We start from the raw sequence: 19,517 nt of genomic DNA on the forward strand, positions 1-19,517 counted from the left end.
CAGTCACATATGAGCCTGGCTCTTGCATCTACCTGCATAGGTTCACGTGTATGCTTGGATTATTGACGCAAGCAGAGTACTGCCACAGGAAGGAGCACTAATATTAAGACTCCCTGATCTGAAGAGAATTATCTAGGTACAAATGCATCTTTTTACTTTGCAGGAATTCCTAGGTGCAAAGAAGTACGGATTACAAAAAGGTATGCTTTAGGCTTAAAGTTTTACATTGGGGTGTTCAAGAAGTTAATAACACAACTTCTAATTGTTATGATTCTGTTTTATGCAGAGGGTAAAAAGCAAAAGTTATACCACCCACTTGTTTAACAACCATGCGTCAGTCTGACCATCCTCAGTTAACAAATCCGCTTAAGTTAACTAAGGACTTAAAGTCCCAGAATGCCTGTAGTACTGGGATAAGGAACAGTGACTCAGAGTTAATAAAGTATTATTAGCGGTCTAGTTGTGATAGAAAACACCTGACCGGGACCTTTTTAAATATATAAATGGGTTCCAGGATGGGGAGAAGCTGATTGTGTAGTAGTGGCGGTAGCAGGACACTGTGCGGGAGACGCGGTATAGGCAGAGGAAGCGTGGCCTTGCAGAGAATGTGAAGGGAAGCAGCTCTGAAGTAATCTATGCTGTGTGGGATACTAGCTCCCAACACGCCGCGCACTGCTCCGGTACGGAAGTCGCACTAGAGATCACCCAGAGCTGTCAAAGCTCCTGTGAAGGACACTGCACACCGTGGCAGTTGAGCCAGAGCTGGCAGAAGCGCAGAATGCTCAGAAGAGAGCTGCAGCAACACCAGCGAGTCAGAAGGAGACGCTGTGGCATACCAGTGATTTGTGAATCCAGTGAGCCCAGGGTACTAGATGGAGACTGCTAGGTGAAATTGATACTTTTTTGAATACTGGAACAATGAACTGAGGCAAACTTGGCACAACTCTCCTAACCAGGACTTCCAACTAGGGGATCATTGTAACCCGCATTGTGAAAGCAGCAGAAGAGTGACATTAAGGCAAACTGGGTGCAACTCTGCTAACCAGGGATTCCAATTGGGGGGTAATTGTAACCCGCATCAGCAAAGCAACAGAAGAGTGACATTAAGGTAAACAGGGCGCAACTCTCCGAACTATGGATTAGTGACATTAAGGCAAACTGGGTGCAACTCTGCTAACCAGGGATTCCAATTGGGGGGTAATTGTAACCCGCATCAGCAAAGCAACAGAAGAGTGACATTAAGGTAAACAGGGCGCAACTCTCCGAACTATGGATTAGTGACATTAAGGCAAACTGGGTGCAACTCTGCTAACCAGGGATTCCAATTGGGGGGTAATTGTAACCCGCATCAGCAAAGCAACAGAAGAGTGACATTAAGGTAAACAGGGCGCAACTCTCCGAACTATGGATTAGTGACATTAAGGCAAACTGGGTGCAACTCTGCTAACCAGGGATTCCAATTGGGGGGTAATTGTAACCCGCATCAGCAAAGCAACAGAAGAGTGACATTAAGATAAACAGGGTGCAACTCTCCGAACTATGGATTCCAATTAGGGGACAATTGTAACCTGCATTGCCAGCAGCCAAGAGGTTGTATAAACCTAAAGGCAACAGGAGCAAAGCCCTCCTTATGAGAGATCGAGGAGAGAACTGTAACCTGAATTGCCTATAACCAAGAGGTAGTAAAAGAATAACACAGAGAAAGCAAGGGAGCAGATTCCCTTTCGTGGAATATCAAATTGGGAAGAGCTATAACCCACTTTGTTAAAAGTCAAGAGACGCAGTTGTTCAAACCTCCTCATTCTTCCTGGTGTGGAGAATTCTGGAACCAACATTACCACAGAGTACAATTGTAGTAGTGGGAGTTTTATCCTGGCAGGCGAGTGAACCAGGAAAGGGACCAATAGTAGTTGGTCCTGGCAGGCGACTATACCAGGAAAGAAGATGATTTAAAGTACTGTGGTTGTGGTAAGGATGTGTGTTGGAAATTACGTATTAAATCCATCACCTTGTCTTGTTAAACTGTTGCATTTTAGAAAGTGTTTCATTTGAAGTAGTAGGATTATGACGCTATCCTTATTAAAATGTGGCTTTTCATGAAGGATGATGTGCTAATAATTGCTTGATCTTAGAGATAGAACATTTATCCTATGTTATGAACTTGTGTTTTGAGGAAAAGAATTGTTTTGTCAAGCAAACGACTGTGGAAGATTAATGGTTGTTGTGAAACAGCTTTTGGATGAAAGATGTTCACTTTGTCAAGTGGATGAATCTATTGCATGGAAAAGACTTTTGGTGCCAGGTTGAATCGAACTTTGTTGTTACACAGAACTTTCTTGAACTAGAACTTTGTTCAAGGTATTCCTGAGTTGATCGAGGGGAAGGGAAGTCCGACCGTGGTCACAAGGAGTATTTTCTAAAGCTGCTGAGTTTAAATTAATGTTGTACTGTGAAGGAAAGGGCGGATATCTGGTATTAGCGCGCTCCCCAAGGCTAGAAAGCTTGAAATAACAAAGTATTCCATTTGTTAGGTAAAACAGATCAGCATAGGAGCTTAATCAAAGTGTGCAGTGTGTTTTAAGTCTTCTTGGAGTACCATCGGTAAGCCGACATGTGTTTCAACCCCTTCTGGGTCGTCCTCAAGGCAATTGTTTTTCCCATGTGGGGAAATGCAGATAAAATGTACCATTTGCACATTTAAAGTTTTCATTGATGTATCTAGTCTTGTCTGGCGTCTTCATAAGGCAAATACCAGATTAAAGAAACTCAGGTCGCTCCAATATGTTATAAAAGTTTCTGTATTGCTAATATTGGGACAGGTTCAGTGACCTTTTGGGGGAAGATCTGATGTAACTGCAAGGCTGTCCTCCACCAGAAAGCCATCCTGGTTTTCCGAGTTTTGGAGATTGGTGATTTGGCCTTGCGATTCACTTATGTTGGTGGGGTTTATACTGCACAAAGCTGCCATTTGCATGGTGTCCAGGTGCTCTGGCTGACCTTAAAATATACAGGGTGGTTTCTTTTTATTGGGAGGAGAGTGAGAGCACAGGAGTGCTTTTGCTGAGGTATTGGTAGTTCCAGTTTGGAAAAATCAGTCCCTGTGTTTGAGTTTGCCTCTACGTGGTATGGCTTGGTGGGTGTGCAGGTGCTTGAGTCCATGTGGGAGGGCTTGTGTGTGGTGTAAGGGTACATTGGCTGTTTTTAAGTTACTGGAGGAGCTGTGGCGTTCTGCTCTTTGCTGTCAGCTGGAGGAGGGGTTACATATGTCGTGTGTTTGTGGCGTAGTTGGTTTGCATGTGATGTGTTTGCAGGAGTATGACAAGTTTTAGTTAGTGGGGAAAGATTGTGATCCTCATGGTATAGTTAAATCAGCCGTGCAGGTAGCTTGTTGTGTAGCTGGAAGTTATACTGTGGTAAATTATGTTTGGCCTCTCTTCAGCAATGGCCCCATGGCCCATGGCCTGCCAAGGTTGCTTGGCATGCTAAAGAGGCATTGTTTTTATTGCTTTCCTGAAGGTCCGGTGTTCTCTGTTGTGCGTATTTCTTTGGAGAGCATGTTCCTGAGTTTTGTTTATTTGTTTGTTTGAAAAAGCTGATCCGCTTTATTTCCTTTTCCATTAACATTTGGGTTCAAGGCGTAGGACCTTGGGTTCTATTTGGTCTCTAGATGGAGTTTGCTTTTCCACGAATTATGCTCTTGGCCCTGAATTGCTCTAAGAACAATGCAGAGGGTTTTAGAATTGATCTCTTTCTTGACCGATAGCCTGTGACTGGATGTTGGTGCTGGTGTGTTCTCTTGCTGACTCTTGTGCAGCGTTCAGAATCTATTCAAGTACCACCTCACACAGATGTCTGGCACCAGATCTGTTGCAAAGCCTTGTCCAGTTTTGCTTTATAAATTGTTTTCATTTGTATAGGATAACTGTACATGCATGGGTTCACAATTCACTCCAATGCATATTCATATGTACTATCCTAGTTAAAACCACAATCGAAAGCTTGTTCTAAAAAACACTCTACCACTCTCACCTGCCCCAAAACAAAATACCTTTGGGCATTTCTCTTCATCAACCACGGATCAGCCCTTCTATGCCTGAAGTCCCTTAATTCCCCCTCTACCTGCTCTGTGTTCTGTCTGGTTGGGCACATTAGTGCCTTGTTAGTGGCTGCCTGGTTATTTTGATCTGTGCTTCTAGTCTTATATTAAGATTAGATGATCAGTAGCTAAAAGTAGCTCCTGGATACAAGGCATCACCTGGTAGGCTGGAGCTACCAGTGGGAACAAGGAGCTTCTACAGTGTGCTGCAAATCTAACTCCCACACTAGAGACAAACTGCCTTTTTTATACTGAGGGAGGGTTTATTGCAGGACAATGCCCCCACCCCCAAATTTCACCTCATCCCATACGTTTTGCAAGCAGCATTATCCCAAGCGATAATGACTCCTCCCCAGGTCTATAATGCCATTAACACATGCGCAAAGAGCAATGAAGGTTTTGGAATGGCCGTGGTAAAGAAAAATGTACGTTTAACAGTGAGAAAAGTACATTAAATATGTCAATACATTGAACTGTTATAAGGAAAGCATTTTTAAACCTTATTTTTATTGAGCGTTTCAACATACACAGAAAGCCACGTAACACTTGGCGGCAACCATAGGGAAAACCAGTAGGAAAATGCAAAACATGAATTCGTTATCCCCCCACCCCCTCCTTAACCTCCCCTCAGATCATAACATTACCACGCCAAACCCGGTGTTTGGTACAGAAAGCATCAAACGGAAACAAGGCACGGAGCAAGACGGTCTAGGATGACTGATATAGTGAGGTCAAAAATGAAAACAAGAAACAAGGCGACTTAAAATAAGTAAACAGACAGAGAAAAGATGCCAAAGCTCCGTCAACGTAGGAGAGCTGCAGTCTCAAGGCACCACATTCATCACTCGAGAGAACAGCGGACCAGTTCAGCACGTAAGAGTCAATTTCGTTATTGGATATAGCTGATAGTTTAACCTACGTAAAGAAGGCCCATAATTTAGTGAGCCATTCAGCTTTGGAGGGGGTGGAGACGCTCTTCCATTTTTTGGGTGAGGCCCAATCTCCCTGCTCTCAGCATCGCCTCGATCACTTTTGGAAAGGTGTACATATCAGAGTCGGGGGCGGGTGTGCCCAGGAGTACCTCCAAAGGATGTAGGGAAGGACCAGTGACCACAATTCCATTGATCCAACGAAGTAGCTCGGACCAGTATACCCGGACCACCGGACACTCCCACCACATGTGGTACCAGGTTCCCCGTTGCAAACATTTCCTAGGGTAGATCGGGGAAGTTCCCACAAACATCTTGGACAGGATAATGGGGGGACGATCTTGAAACCATGTTCCATCGCCAAGGTGTACAGAGACCCCGAAAAGATAGACCTAAAGATCGCTCTCCACGTTGGCTCCTCAAGGTTCACTCCCAGTCTCTCCTCCCACACTCGGTTGAAAGGCTGTCTACCTTCTAGGTTGGCTGCACTATAACTCTGGAGTGAGTAATGATCCCCTTAAGGCGCAAGTATTCAAACACAGTGAGTGGATGGTCCCCCCCCTCCCATAGCGTCAGACAATTGATCATATTCAATGAAGACGCCCTGGCGGAAGAGCTGGACGACCCTCTCCAACCCCATATCTGACCACGTCTGGGAATTGCGGGGTCCCTTAGCTCCTAGATTAAAGGGGGGTCCCCACAGGGAAGTCAGGGGGCACAGCCAGAAAGATAAGGACTTATTATCCTTATTCGCCTTCCAAGACGCCCCCAAGGAAGCCATGGTCGGATGGGATTTTAGGTGTGCTGGGAGGGAATTGGGAGAGGCCCATAAGAGATCCCTAACTTTCTTGGGGTGGGAGTGAATATCTTCGATATAGGTCCAGTAAGTGCCCATGTCATCCCTCATATGCTCCAACATCACTCGAAGCTGGGCTGCCTTATGATGTAACCTAAAATTGGGAAGTCCAAAACCTCCACAGGATTTTGGTAGGGTTAAAATTGAGTGTTTAATTCTTGCCCCTTTGCCACCCCAGATAAAGCCTTGTACTCGTACATGTAATGTCTTAAAGAAAGCTTCCGGGATGACAATGGGAAGGGCCAAGAAGAGATAGAGGAGACTGGCCAAAATATTAATTTTAACCGTGACCATACGGCCAAACCACAAGAGGGTTAGGGTAGGGGCACCCAATGTATGAGGTCACTACTGATCTTTGCCATAATCAGGGGTAAATTAGATTCAAATAGGTCTCCTAGTTCTCGAGGAATGGATATTCCTAAGTACGGGGTTGCTCTACATTCTACTCTCATACCCTTCGGCTCAGACTTTCCTCTGGTTTGGTGGTTCTTATCGCCCATAGGCCTTATGCACGATTTGGATAGGTTACTTTTAAGGCCAGAGAAAGACCCAAATGAACGAATAAGATGGAGCAAGTAAGGAAGGGAGTCACAGAGATTGGTCAAGTAGGCCAAAATGTCGTCAGCGAAGAGCGACAGTTTAAATTTGCATTTGCCGCATTGAACTCCAGCGATTCCATGATCCGACCTAATCGCAATGGCCAAATGCTCCAATACCAAGGCGTATAAAAGGGGGGGGGGGAAATCCCGGGCACTTGCCTCTAGAGAAGTGTAGGGGCGCCAAAGTAGTGCCATTAACCAAAACCCTTGCTGAGGGACCGTTGTACAAGGCTGAGATCCACCCACAAACACTATCTATTCTTTTGGAGGACATTACCCATGTAAGGCCATTCGAGCCAGTCAAACTCCTTTTCGGAGTCCAGTGAGAGGAGGTAGGCCTATAGGTCGCAGCTTGAGACTTCATGCATAAGGTCCAAGGTCTTTCTTATATTGTCTGCCCCCTGCCTCCCTGGAATAAAGCCAACCTGATCCCCATGCACCAAGGACGAAAGATGTTTAGCCAGTCTATTTGCGCAGAGCTTGGCCAGGATTTTGACATCTGTGTTCAGGAGCGAAATGGGGTGATAGGACTGACATTGGGTGGGGTTTTTCCCCTCCTTAGGAAGCACCACGATAAGGGCCAACATTGAGTGAGGGAGGGCTCCTGTTTCTAAGGCAGTATTAAACATTTTAGACATGAACGGGGCCAGGGCAGAACGAAAGGAAAGCATTTTAATTTTAAACTTTGGTTAAACTGAAACTGTTTTTGCATGAGCCTGCATTAAGTGCATAAAGCGACTTTATTTTTGTTTTTTTGCTTTGCTCAAGTAACTAAAGTAGGCATGTGCTTGCACTTCAAACCCGCCTATTGCACTTGTTTTCATCTTACGGCGAAGATTGCTTTGCTTTTTTTAACCTTGTGGTCTTTTATCTGCAATCTGCACCGGCTTCAAAACCAACAGACTTCTTCTACATGCTTGGTACCTAAATACCTGACCTTTAGATATTCCAGTCTGAGGTCTTTATCAGCTCTGGTTTTTGCGCAGGGTCCTGAGAGCATTACCCCATTTTCTGCCCACAAGATTTGCTTCATGTTCAGGATTTCCATTCCTCCTTCTTAACTGGCTTTCTCCTCTGCACTACTTTGATTGTTCTCCCCACCACAACACCCTCTCTGGTTCCATTGTCTGCTTTCCTTTTATTGCTGTATCCTGGTTTGCTCCCTCCCCAAATTTGGATTTGTGCTGCAAAATGGTAACGCAAGGGGGCACAAATTCAGGAGTCACTAGCCAGCCATAAAAAGTCACTTGTCTCCTCAGTTCTATACATTCACATTGCACCATTTCTTATTTGCAGAGTGTCAAATATCACTAGCCAATGGTTCGTGGCGAGTGCACATTTTGCACCCTGGTAACCTAGTATTTGATCCCACTCCTGTTCAGAATGTGTGTCACGCTCTTGGCACTGCCTTCTGTGACGATTCATGGGATCTCGTCACTTCTCCCTAAAGGGAGCCCTTCCCGTTAGAGAGGAGTCCGCTACGCAACAATCCCACCAGGGGAGGCAGAAAGCACGACTCGCAGGCAGTGACTCACCTCATGGGTATAAGGGCTCCCACTCGGTGCTGGAACCTCCTACCCCCCCTTACTTTTGAGACCATGAAATCCTTGAGGTCCTCCGAGAACCAACCTGAAAGCACTACTGTTGTTACTGCAATATGCCCTACTTTCCTCACTTAAGACAAAATACCACCAAGACGAGGAGCAGGAAAATGAAATACGTCATCACCCAAAGTTACTGAGAAGAAGATTGAAGCAGTAATGAAAACTACTCTTTTCTTCCAAGTCTAGGCAGTACTGAGAAGAGGTGGCCCCAAGGAGGCATGAAGAATACTCCATTGATACAAAAGTAAGACTATGTAACTCCACTGGGGAGGACACAGCTACAAGACATAAAAACCAAGAAGAAGATGAAAAGAGATTCTAGCGTGAAGCCTGTGAACCCTGGGAGATTAAAACCTGGGAACGAGGAAGTGAGCAGAGGAAGCCTGTCCTTGGTCATGAGGACACCTTGACACGGTCAGCAGAGCACTCCTTAGACGGAGATCCGACCTACGTGGAAGCTGGAGAGGGGCTGACCGGCGTGACCTCAGGAAGGTGGACCGGGGGGTCCTTCAACTACGCCAATACCAAGCGGCCAAGAAGCAGAAGGAGACGTGAAGAGCGTTCAACAAGAGTGCACAAGACCAACACCCCGGGAACAACTGGTGATGCGTCTCCACCAGAAAGAAGGTAACAGGATGAACGGGGGACCTGGTATTGGTTTGGGAAAAAGTAAAGAGTACCTCTAGAGTAATCTCCCTCGTCACAACATTTGCAAGAACGATACCAAGTGTGAAGAATGTCTCGGGATTAATCTCCCTTGTTACAGCAGTTACAAGAAAGAAACCAGGAGTATGAAGAGTACCTCTAGAGTAATCTCCTTTGTCACAATAACCACAAGAGAAATATCGACGATAATGATTAGTACAGGAGTAGTCTTCCTCACCAAAGGGTTTGTGGAAACTGTGGGAAAAGCCAAGGAAATTACAGATGTGATCTCGCGTGTTGCAATAGACGAAAGAAGAGAAGAAAGTCCAGGAATATATAGAATGCAGAGAAAGAATGTGTTTGATAGTTAACCAAGCCCTAGGAAGTCCCTGGGTGGAATAACACCTTACCAGAACTGTTGCAAGAGACTATCATAAATGAGCACTTAAGGCTGAACCAGTTGGACCAGGAGAAGGTCAATTTCCTGGCTTCATTTCTGTTTGCTGAATACCTTTGATTAGTGGTAGGGTAAGAATAGAATAGTTTTGGACAGAGGGCTGATTCTTTAGTTTGACAACCACCCCGACGAAGAGCACCCGAGTTAGAATTCAGTTAGGTAGGGCAAACCATCTAGGTATAGGGAAAGATGGGTCCTTTTCTTATTATTTGAATAAAACCTTGTGTTTGAAAGGCCACTCCTTTATCCAACTCCTTCGTCTGACATACCATACTTCCCAGAGCTAAGTGTGAAACGTGCATGTTGTGGATGCACTTACTGCTATTGGCGTTTAGCACTAGAGAAAAGTGCATGCAGCAGTAAGTGGTGAAGGGAATGGGTACAATAGTGAATTGTGCTAGGCACTGCTTGCTGACTGGTAGATTCCTGAAAACCTATAACTTGTGGTACGTGTTTTTTCTTGCTTTCCTTTTTTGAATAGGGAGTGGCCAGCAATCTGTTACTGGAGTTGAAGCCTCTGACGATGCCAATAGTTACTGGAGGATTCGAGGGAGAATAGATGGTGCCTGCTCCAGAGGAGCTCCCATAAAATGCGGGCAAGCAGTACGTCTCACCCATGTTAACACCGGGAAGAACTTGCACACACATCACTTCTCTTCGCCACTGTCCAACAATCAGGTGAGACTTTGCACTTTTTCATAAGATACAAACTTATCTGCACGTGTGCCACCAAACCTCTCCATACTTCACTTCTCACCGATGTCCAGTTAATGCTCATGATATTGTCCATTTTCATTAGGGCTGAAACCGACCAGCAAAATCATGATATCTCAATGCTCATTACGAATCTGCGTATCTCTTAAGCCTACCACTTTCAATGAGTTGTACCCCAACAACGAACGGTAGTGCCTCATGCTTGCTCGCATTGGGAATAAACATTTTAGAACTGAAGCACACACCACTCATTGTTCTCCAAAGGTCAAAGGACACCACAAGCATCTTCTGCTAACCTCAGAAATACTATTCCTTTCCTCCTTTTTCTTAAACAAGCATTGAAGTTGAATGGTTTAGCAGAGCTCACCTTTTAACCTAATGTGTTCAAGGTATGGGGCATTTGGACTTTGCACTTGCAGGCATCAGTGAGATATTGGGTGGAAGTAAAAAGGACTGCCCCATCACACTCGTATCTATGAATAACAAAATATTAATTTCAAGTGATAATTATATAAGGAACGGTCAAGCTTAGGCTTCCTTCCTTATCTCAATAGAAAATATAATTCACTTGGTGTTTCCAAATAAGCGCTGAGCACGATGCTGGGTATTAGTATTTTAGATATATACATGTATTCATTTAGTCAAATTCCATTTAAATTTGTAAATCAAGTATGTCCTCTGGTTGACATGTGTTTCGGCACTAAGCCTTTCTCAAAACCGGACATTAGTATTCAAAATCTTAAATGAATAAACAAAAGAAAATAATGAATAAATATGTGTGATATTCACAGACAGAAGGGGATAGGAAAAGGTAGGTAATTGAGAAAAGAGAACACAAGAAAGAGTTAATGATCACAATATGCAATTCTATAAATAACTCATCGGATCCTTTTTTGGCAAACTGTATTTTAAGATTTGATTCACCCAATTGGCTTCTTTGTATAGTTCACCATAATGCCAATCACGTCTCATCATAAGCAGTGATGGGTTAATCCCTGGTTTGTCTGTGTTAACAACATCATGTTGTAGATTAGTATCATAGAAATGTTTATCTTCTTAGCTTAATCTTGTAATGTGTTCCCTGCCGCTTGTTTTATATAAGAATTTAGATATTTAATCTGTCCCTTAAATATAAGTAGCACTTTGGCTGCGGCTTCCTTGCCCCATGCGCGATCACTTAATCTAGCTCCATATAATTGGATTGACCAAATTGCCTCGGTGCATAAACATTCTTGCAGTGCCCCTGTGATACGTTTAGGCATCCCTGTTCTTCTGTTCCCGTTCAAATATGTCAAATGAAAATTAGATTATAAAATGTCTTTATATGTATGTAATTAGTACCTGCTCATACTGCTGTAAGTTTGTATCTGGCTGTCATTGGTTGTAAATGAGTGCATGCCACGTCGCACAAGTACACTTAAGGTGTTTGCATTCTCCTTCACGCAGCGCGTTCCACCTACCAAGTCATATTGTTATAAGACTATAGCACGCTGTCGTTAGTTGAGAAATAAATTAATCTCACAGTTATCACGTTGCAGCAGAACACTTAGGGTATTTGCATGCTCCTTAACTTCACTCATTCAGACCAAATGTTAACTTCTAAAATAATGAATTTACCCAGTCTAGGGGATAATCTTCCTCCCGTTCGTCCACACAGCGCTTTTGGGTATCCGCCATGCTCCGTTCCCTTAAATACTCACGTGATGCCGATAAGCCCCGCCCATTGACTAGTTACTATTGGAGTATCCAATAGTAATCAAAGATTCCTTTCTCTGCTTGACATTTAAAATTAGCAAAGTAATCCTTTCCGTGTATCTAGATCTTGGTGAAATGGAAACATAAAACATGTAAGTGTGTGTGTTCCTCCTGTCTATTAAGTAAAGGCCATCTGTTCTTGACAAGCATTTTGAAAAAGTGAAAACCCTCAGATCGGAGTTGGTCATTTTGATGGAACAAAGCTTGTTATACTAATTGAGTATAGTATAGTATTGTAAGTTAAGTAGAAACTTTATTTTTATGATGAGTCAAACTACTCCTTTCATGTTTGATTAAAGCATGAAAGTATATCAAATGGGACACCCTGGTGATTAGCCTCATTTGTCCCATGCTATCACTGTATTTATTATATTTGAACATAGTACTATATTTAATGCTTAGTCTGGTATGGCCCTCGACCTGTTTCGGAAATCAAAGTACCCAATATATGTGCTCTGTACCCTACTCATAAGAAGGAATTCATTTCATTGTCTGAATTAAGACCAATCTCGGTGCTACGGAAAAGACATATAGTCTTGGTCTCTGCTTGCCTGAGATGACCTTCTTTGTCACCACCTCTCTTAATAAGTGTGATTCTTTTCAGACCTACAAATCTGATCCGAGCTTTCTCATCCATTTGTGTTCTTTCTGCCAAAGTGCAGCAAGAGGCAGACGTGGGTCCTGGCTGTAAATGGATGAAATGTGTTCCCTTATTCTTATTCTCAAAGGTCGTATAGTGCTACCAATATATATTTGCCACAAATACATATCCATGCATATACAACAAACTGTGTTTTACAATTAATGAATTCTTTGATCATTGTATCTGTGCCACTGGAATCCCAGAAGTGCTCAGTATCTGAAGGATCAAATGCACACATTGTACATACACCACACTTGTGGAAACCCCCTCTGATTGGATTAAGCCACGTGAATGCTTGTGCTTTAGTTCTGCATGCTAGAAAAGACGGACTCAATTTATTTGTCAAAGTATCTGCTCTCTTGAAGATATCGCCGGTTCTTCATCAAGGCAACTCTCTAAATCCTTGTCCAGAAGTAATGAATGCCAATGTTTCTTTAGTATCCTTCGAATATCATGTTGGTTCCCGCAATATTTTGTGATAAATTTCACTTTACTTCCTTGGATTTCCTTATTCTTCAGTTTCTGAATCAATGGGCCTCATTACGAGGTTGGAGGTAACCATGCCGCAATTTACCGCATACTGGGTCTGGGTTCCTCGAATGAGGACTTACCGGGCCATTCCAACCTTGGAGGACCCGGTTATTCCTCATTCGAGGAACCCGGACCCGGTACGTCCCTATTCCCATTCGACCCCCATAGGGCTCAATGGGAATGGGGATGGAGCTAACAACGGGCCCGTTAATAACAGGCCCGTTGTTAGCTCGCGGGACCCGCTAAGGACGCCTGGTTTTACCAGGAGCGTTTTGCGGGTCCCGCAAGGAGACCTCGTAATAGGGCGGTAAAGGGTTAACAGCACAGGCACCATTACCGGCGCCGTTAACCCTTACCACCCACCTCCATAATGAGGCCCAATGTCTCCTGTATGTCTATTGATCGTGCCTTGGTTAGTGCATCTTGAATTATCCTCTGCTGATAGCCTGTTTCCCGAAATCTGGCACGGTACATAGATGATACACTACTCATTTAGAAGGGAACTAAGGTACAACTGCAACAATTCATTGATGAGCAATAGACAGACCGGAGACATTGATTCAGAAACAGAAGAATAAGGAAATCCAAGGAAGTAAAGTGAAATTGATCTCAAAATATTGCCAGAACCAACATGATTTTCGAAGGATACTAAAGAAACATTGGCACCTAACTTCTGGACAAGGATTTAGAGAGTTTTCTTGATGAAGAACTGGCGGTTATCTTCAAGAGAGCAGATACTTTGAAAAATAAATGAGTCTGTCTTTTCTAGCAAGCAGAACTAAAGAACGAGCATTCACGTGGCTTAATCCAATCACAGGGGGTTTCCACAAGTGTCGGGTATGTACAATATGTACATTTGCTCCTTCAAATACTGAGCGCTTCAGGGATTCCAGTGGGACAGATACAATGATCAAATAATTCACTAATTGTAAAACAGTTTGTTGTATATACATTGATATGTATTTGTGGCAACATATATATTGGTAGCAGTATACGACCTTTGAGAGTAAGAATAAGGGAACACATTTCATCCATTTGCAGCCAGGACCCATGTCTGCTTCTTGCTGCACATTGGCAGAAAGAACACAAATGGATGAGAAAGCTGGGATCAGATTTGTAGGTCTGAAAAGAATCACACTTATTAAGAGAGGTGGTGACAAGGAACGTCATCTCGGGCAAGCCGAGGCCAAGGCTATGTCTTTTCTGTAGCACCGAGATTGGTCTTAATTCAGACAATGAAATTAGTTCCTTCTTATGAGCAGGGAACAGATCACATATGTTGGGTAATTGTATGATTTCCGAAACTGGTCGAGGGCCATACCAGCCTAAGCATTAAATATAGTACTAGGTTCAAATATAATAAATACAGTGATAGCATGGGACTAATGAGGCTAATCAACAGGGGAGCCATTTGATATACTTTCAAGCTTTAATCAAACATGAGAAGAGCAGTTCGCTTTATCATTTAAAAAAAAAAAAAGGTTTCTACTTAATTTACAATTAGTATAACTAGCATTGTTCCATCAAAATTACCAACTCCAATCCGAGGGTTTTCACTTATTCGAAATGCTTGTTACGACTAGATGGCCTTTACTTAACAGACAAGAGGAACACACACTTGCATGTTTTATGTTTCCATTTCAACAAGATATAATTAAAGGATTACTTTTGCTCATTTTAAATGTCAAGAAGAGAAAATAATCTTTGATTACTATTGGATGCTCTAATAGTAAATAGTCAATGGGCGGGGCTTATCCACATCACGGGGGATTTTTAAGGAAAGTAGCATGGCGGATACCCGGAAACGCTGTGTGGACGAACGGGAGGGAGATTATTTCCTAGAATTGGTAAGTTCATTCTTTTAGAAGGTAACATTTGGTCTGAACGCGCAAAGTTAAGTAGCATGCAAACCCCCTAAGTGTAATGCTGCAACGTGATGACCGTGAGATTCATTTATTTATCAACTAATGACTGCGAGATACAGACTTATAACAATATGACCTGGTAGGTGGAACACGCTGAGTGAAGGAGAATGCAAACACCTTAAGTGTATTTGTGGGACGTGGCATTAGTGGGATGCACTCATTTACAACCAATGACAGCCAGATACAAACTTACAACAGTATGAACAGGTACTAATTACATATATGCAAAGAATATTTATAATCTTAATTTTGATTTGCCATATTCGACCGGGAAGAATAGGGATGCCTAAACGCATCACAGGGGCACTTCCAACAAGAAGCACTTCCAACAATATGAGAATTACAACCCACACTTTTTTTACGCACTGAGGCAATTTGGTCATTGCAATTCCATGAAGCGAGATTAAGTGATCGCTCATGGGGCAAGGCAACCGCGGGCAAAGTGTCCCTTATATTTAAGGGACGGATTAAATATCTAAATCCTTATATAAATAAGTGGCAGGGAACTCATTACAAGATAAAGCGAAGAAGATTAACATTTCTGATACTAATCTACAACATGATGTTAACACAGACAAACTGGTGATTAACCCATGACTGCTTATGATAAGACATGATTGGCATTATGGTGAACTATACTAAGAAGCCAATTGGGTGAATCAAATATTAAAATGCAGCTTGCCAAAAAGGATCTGATGAGAGTTATGTATAAAATTGTATATTGTGATCATCTTTTATTGTATTCACATTTCTCAATTACTTACTTTTCCTGTCCTTTGCCAATCTCCTTCTGTCTGTGAATCATACACATACACATTATTATTGTTTTTTTATTCATTATTTTCTTTTGTTTAGTTATGTAAGATTTTGAATATTAATGTCCGGTTTTGAGAAAGGCTTGTGCCGAAACACATGTCAACCAGAGGACAGAATTGATTTACAATTTCAAATAGAATTTGACTAAATTTAATAAATCTATATATCTAAAATACTAATACCCACCATTGTGCTCGGCGCTTATTTGGAAACACCAAGTGAATTACATTTTGTTACATGAAGTATGGGGTACAACTTTAGGGTGTTCCCAGGAGCGACGGGCTGATTTCTTAAATCAACTGATCATCGGCGTAGTGACGTTCCCCTTATTACCCCAAGTCTTGACAAACTTATCTCAATACAAGTATGGTGGTAATTCAGTTAATAACAACGTGGCCATTGTAAAAGTACAAAGAGTTAAAAAGATAAAACCTTTATTATTCAAAAATTATAAATAATTGTATTGCATGTTCATAATCCTGATGTTCTTTTCAAGAGGTGTATGATCAAAAGGACATGAATGATGATTTGTGAAAAAAAAGAATAATTACAATAAATGCTGCATAATAGGTGTCACCAAAACCTACGTTAACTGTATTACCTACATAGAACATTTGTCCAAACTTCACATCTGTGTTTCCCAAGCACAATTTGCGCAGAATTGCCTTTTAATGCTCAGGTTAGTATATTTTCAGTGTGTCTTCCATCTGATTCTTCAAGCAGGCCTTAATGTATGCACTCACCATTTGCTAGTGATAATTGATTCTTGGCGGGTAAGAGATGGTGTGCTTTATGTATGTGGAGAGTTGAGGGAGCAAGTGTATGTTTATGCCTCGCTAGTAGCTTGCAACTTAAAATGTTTAGCCGTGCGTCATGTCATTTTGAAGCTGATAGTCCAAGGCTTCAATGATTTTCATATCTCCAGCTCACCAAAAACAGTGGAGAAACACAAGCCTGTTGCTAATGTCGGTGTAGCCAGGCTTCAGAATGTGAGGCGCAAGCATTTCCACTGTGACGAAGTGCAAGGCATCATCACTGTTCCAAAAGAGGGACACTTCTTATGAGTTTAGGGACAACCATTTGGAAAGAATGCTGTATGTCCCCATACCTCATCCCCTCTAAAATCCACTCATCCCACTCAAAATGCATCTTCCCCTCGAACTTACATATGCTTCTGTAAGATAGAGAACACCCAGTCCTTAGGTGATACTGAGATGAGGAAGAGTAAGCACCACATAGTTACATTACCACTAGAGACAGAGACGAAGAAGAACATCGACAACTTAGTGAGGAGTGAAAACCTCACTACTGGGACAAAGAAGATGTGCAGAGCAATGCAGAGTTCCCCGCGGAATGGACATGAGTGACTGATAACGTGGAATAAGTACTGGGATGAAGAGGAGGAGCCGAGGCATGAAGAATACTCCTGAAAACTACAAGGAACAGTCTACTGGTTACTAGCTTGCGATTGGTCCAACTAGAGTAGACCTAGAGGAGGTCCAACTAGAGTAGATCTAGAGGAGGGAAACTGGAAAGTGCTCCCAAGCTCACCCTGGAGGAGCAAGAAGCAGGAAAACTGTGTTCTGATGAGAAGGGGCTGCAAACTGGTTTGCCTACCAGAAAGATGGGAACCTTTTCCAGCTGGTGAAGTACAAAGAGCTGGAAGAACGGGGAAGCTGTGCTGTGCGAGAAGGGGTTGCAGACCAGTTTGCCTACCAGAAAGATAGGGAACCGCTGCAGAGCTGCCGTAGACTCTGTAACCTCCGGGAGACACAGAGAACTGAAGAAGAGCCTCAAGGGAAGCCGCAAGAGATCCGTGAGCACCCAGAGAAGGGTTGGAGGACCAGAAAAGCTGTTGGGGATCCCGAGAGTCGGAGATAAGAAAGTAAGGTTCTGGGACCCACGTGTGAAATTGAGTGCCAGTACCTGGGAGGTTAGTGCACCAGGTCTGCCACACTCCCAGAGAAGGGAAATGAGGGTTTGGGTCCCACATGGAGCCACGATGGGCTCAAAATATGCAGGGACTTGGCAGAATGACGTCCCGAGTGAGGAAGAGTCGGGGTTGTGGTCTGCTGCAAGTAGAGGAGCTGTGAGACGCCACATGCTGCGCAGTCCCATACCTGAGAGACAAGAGGATGCATAAGCAGTCCGGAGCCGGCTGAGCGGTCCCAGAGGGGGTGGTCAAGGGGGGAGGGGTTTCAGAGTAGCCCACATAAACGTTCTTTGAAGGCAGGTAAGCAAAGAGGCAGACCAAGGGACAAGGAGCAGGGCAATGGCAAGAGGAAGAGCACTGCGAGAGGCAAATATATAACCATGCTTGGCATGTTGGTGAACCAAGCCCATTCAGTAGTGGCAACAAGGGTCTGAGACCCCTACATGTTGTAAAAAGAAGAAACCAGTGTTATTGGAATAACTGTGTTTTGGCAAAAGAGTACACCAAACCCGTTAATGAAGAAATGGGTCTGGGACACCGACAGATGGACCAGGAAAAGAGGATTGTCTCCCTTGGCAAATTGTGCTGGGTGGAGGTTCCCCATCATTGTTTTTGATAAATTTCCGCTGAGCGGCTTAATGAAATACATTTTTTTAAATAGAGATATTTTCTTAGTGTATGCAACTTGAAGTAGGCTGCCAAAGTGGTGTCCCTGACGTGGGCCTTTTCTGCAGCTAATTGTATGTTATTGTTTAAATATACATTTTGTTCACCTGGAAGATGAACTTCGAAGTCTTTTTGTTGTATGCATAAGGCAACGGCTCCCTCTAGCAGTGGTAACAGGCAAAGTGGGCACATGACGGCTTTGGCCAAACATACAGCTGCCCTTTTTTATTATATAGAATGATACTGGAACTGATGCAAAGCGGAATACCCTTGGATGGCAAGTGAAACCCAATTGGAAGTGTATTTTGTGCACCACTTGAAACTTTGTTTTGTGAATTGAGAAAGAGAACTTTGTTATACACTTTGAAGAAAGATTCCCCTCTCACTTTAGTTTGAGTTCTTAGTTTAAGGGCTGGATATAGGTTTTTGACACGACGGTGGATATATATTCATTTGACATCCTGACCGACACATTAGTTTATTATTTCGAGGTAGGGAAACCCCTCGAAGCCTTAGGGAAAGAGGTTTTTTCGCAACTCCCATTTTCTTTAAATAAAAGTCTTTGGCAAGAGGCAGATCATCTGTGTCGATTGCCTTACATCTGCACCCTTACACCATCCAAACATTACTCGCTGAACTTAGCAGCTTGGCTTCTCCCATCTTGCAGTGGGACATTTGAAACTGCCTCAACACTCCTTGGACTTTCTCAGTCAAACGCCTTCAACTTGAGCCTTTAAACAGAAGAGGTAGGTTCTTCTAATGATGTGTAGAGCAGAAAATGCATCCATGGATGTGTCTGGAATATACTCCAGTCTAGCTTAATGTGTTTTTTTGTGTTCTTCTGTAAGGGTTAATCTTCCGTAATGATTTGCAGGGGCCTTCTCAAATTTTGATTATTTATTTATTTTGTGTGTAATGTATTTGGATTTTGGAAGAGAGTAAAAAAGTATTTATTCTTGTTACTAGACTATCTCCTCCCTGTGAGATGTATGTAGGTAGCCTTGTCTGAGGTTATTCACACCCCACTTCCACTTCACACTACAAATCTACGGCGTCTTTCTTGGAAGGTGTTTTATTTTTTCCCAATCCTGCTTACCCGCTTGAACAAACATTTTTAGATTTTAAAAGTACCCCCTGTTTTATTCGAACAGACTAAAGATATCAGTAAGGCTAAGCAGTAGTGCATTCATTGTGGTCTTCCAGCATCCAAATGGTCCAGTGCAAGCACTAACTATGGCTCAGCTGGAAACAACAAATGGCTGCTCTACAGATGGTGGCTGTGTGGAGAGATTTCTTCATTCCTTTACGAAACGATCTGCTAGGGATACCCTTAAAACTGTTGTTGCCA

General features: G+C 43.0%; 1 protein-coding gene across 1 annotated transcript in view; it reads left to right on the forward strand.

The window, feature by feature from the left end:
- Positions 1 to 19,517, forward strand: part of SDF2L1 (stromal cell derived factor 2 like 1) — an 80,888-nt gene that overhangs the window by 48,741 nt on the left and 12,630 nt on the right. The window contains exon 2 of the mRNA XM_069619975.1: positions 9,668 to 9,864. Within this exon, the coding sequence (XP_069476076.1) occupies positions 9,668 to 9,864 (197 nt within the window). The remainder of the gene's footprint in view (positions 1 to 9,667; positions 9,865 to 19,517) is intronic.

The sequence above is a fragment of the Ambystoma mexicanum genome, chromosome 10 (genome assembly GCF_040938575.1).
Source record: "Ambystoma mexicanum isolate Mex_15411 chromosome 10, UKY_AmexF1_1, whole genome shotgun sequence".
NCBI classification, from domain to species: domain Eukaryota; kingdom Metazoa; phylum Chordata; class Amphibia; order Caudata; family Ambystomatidae; genus Ambystoma; species Ambystoma mexicanum.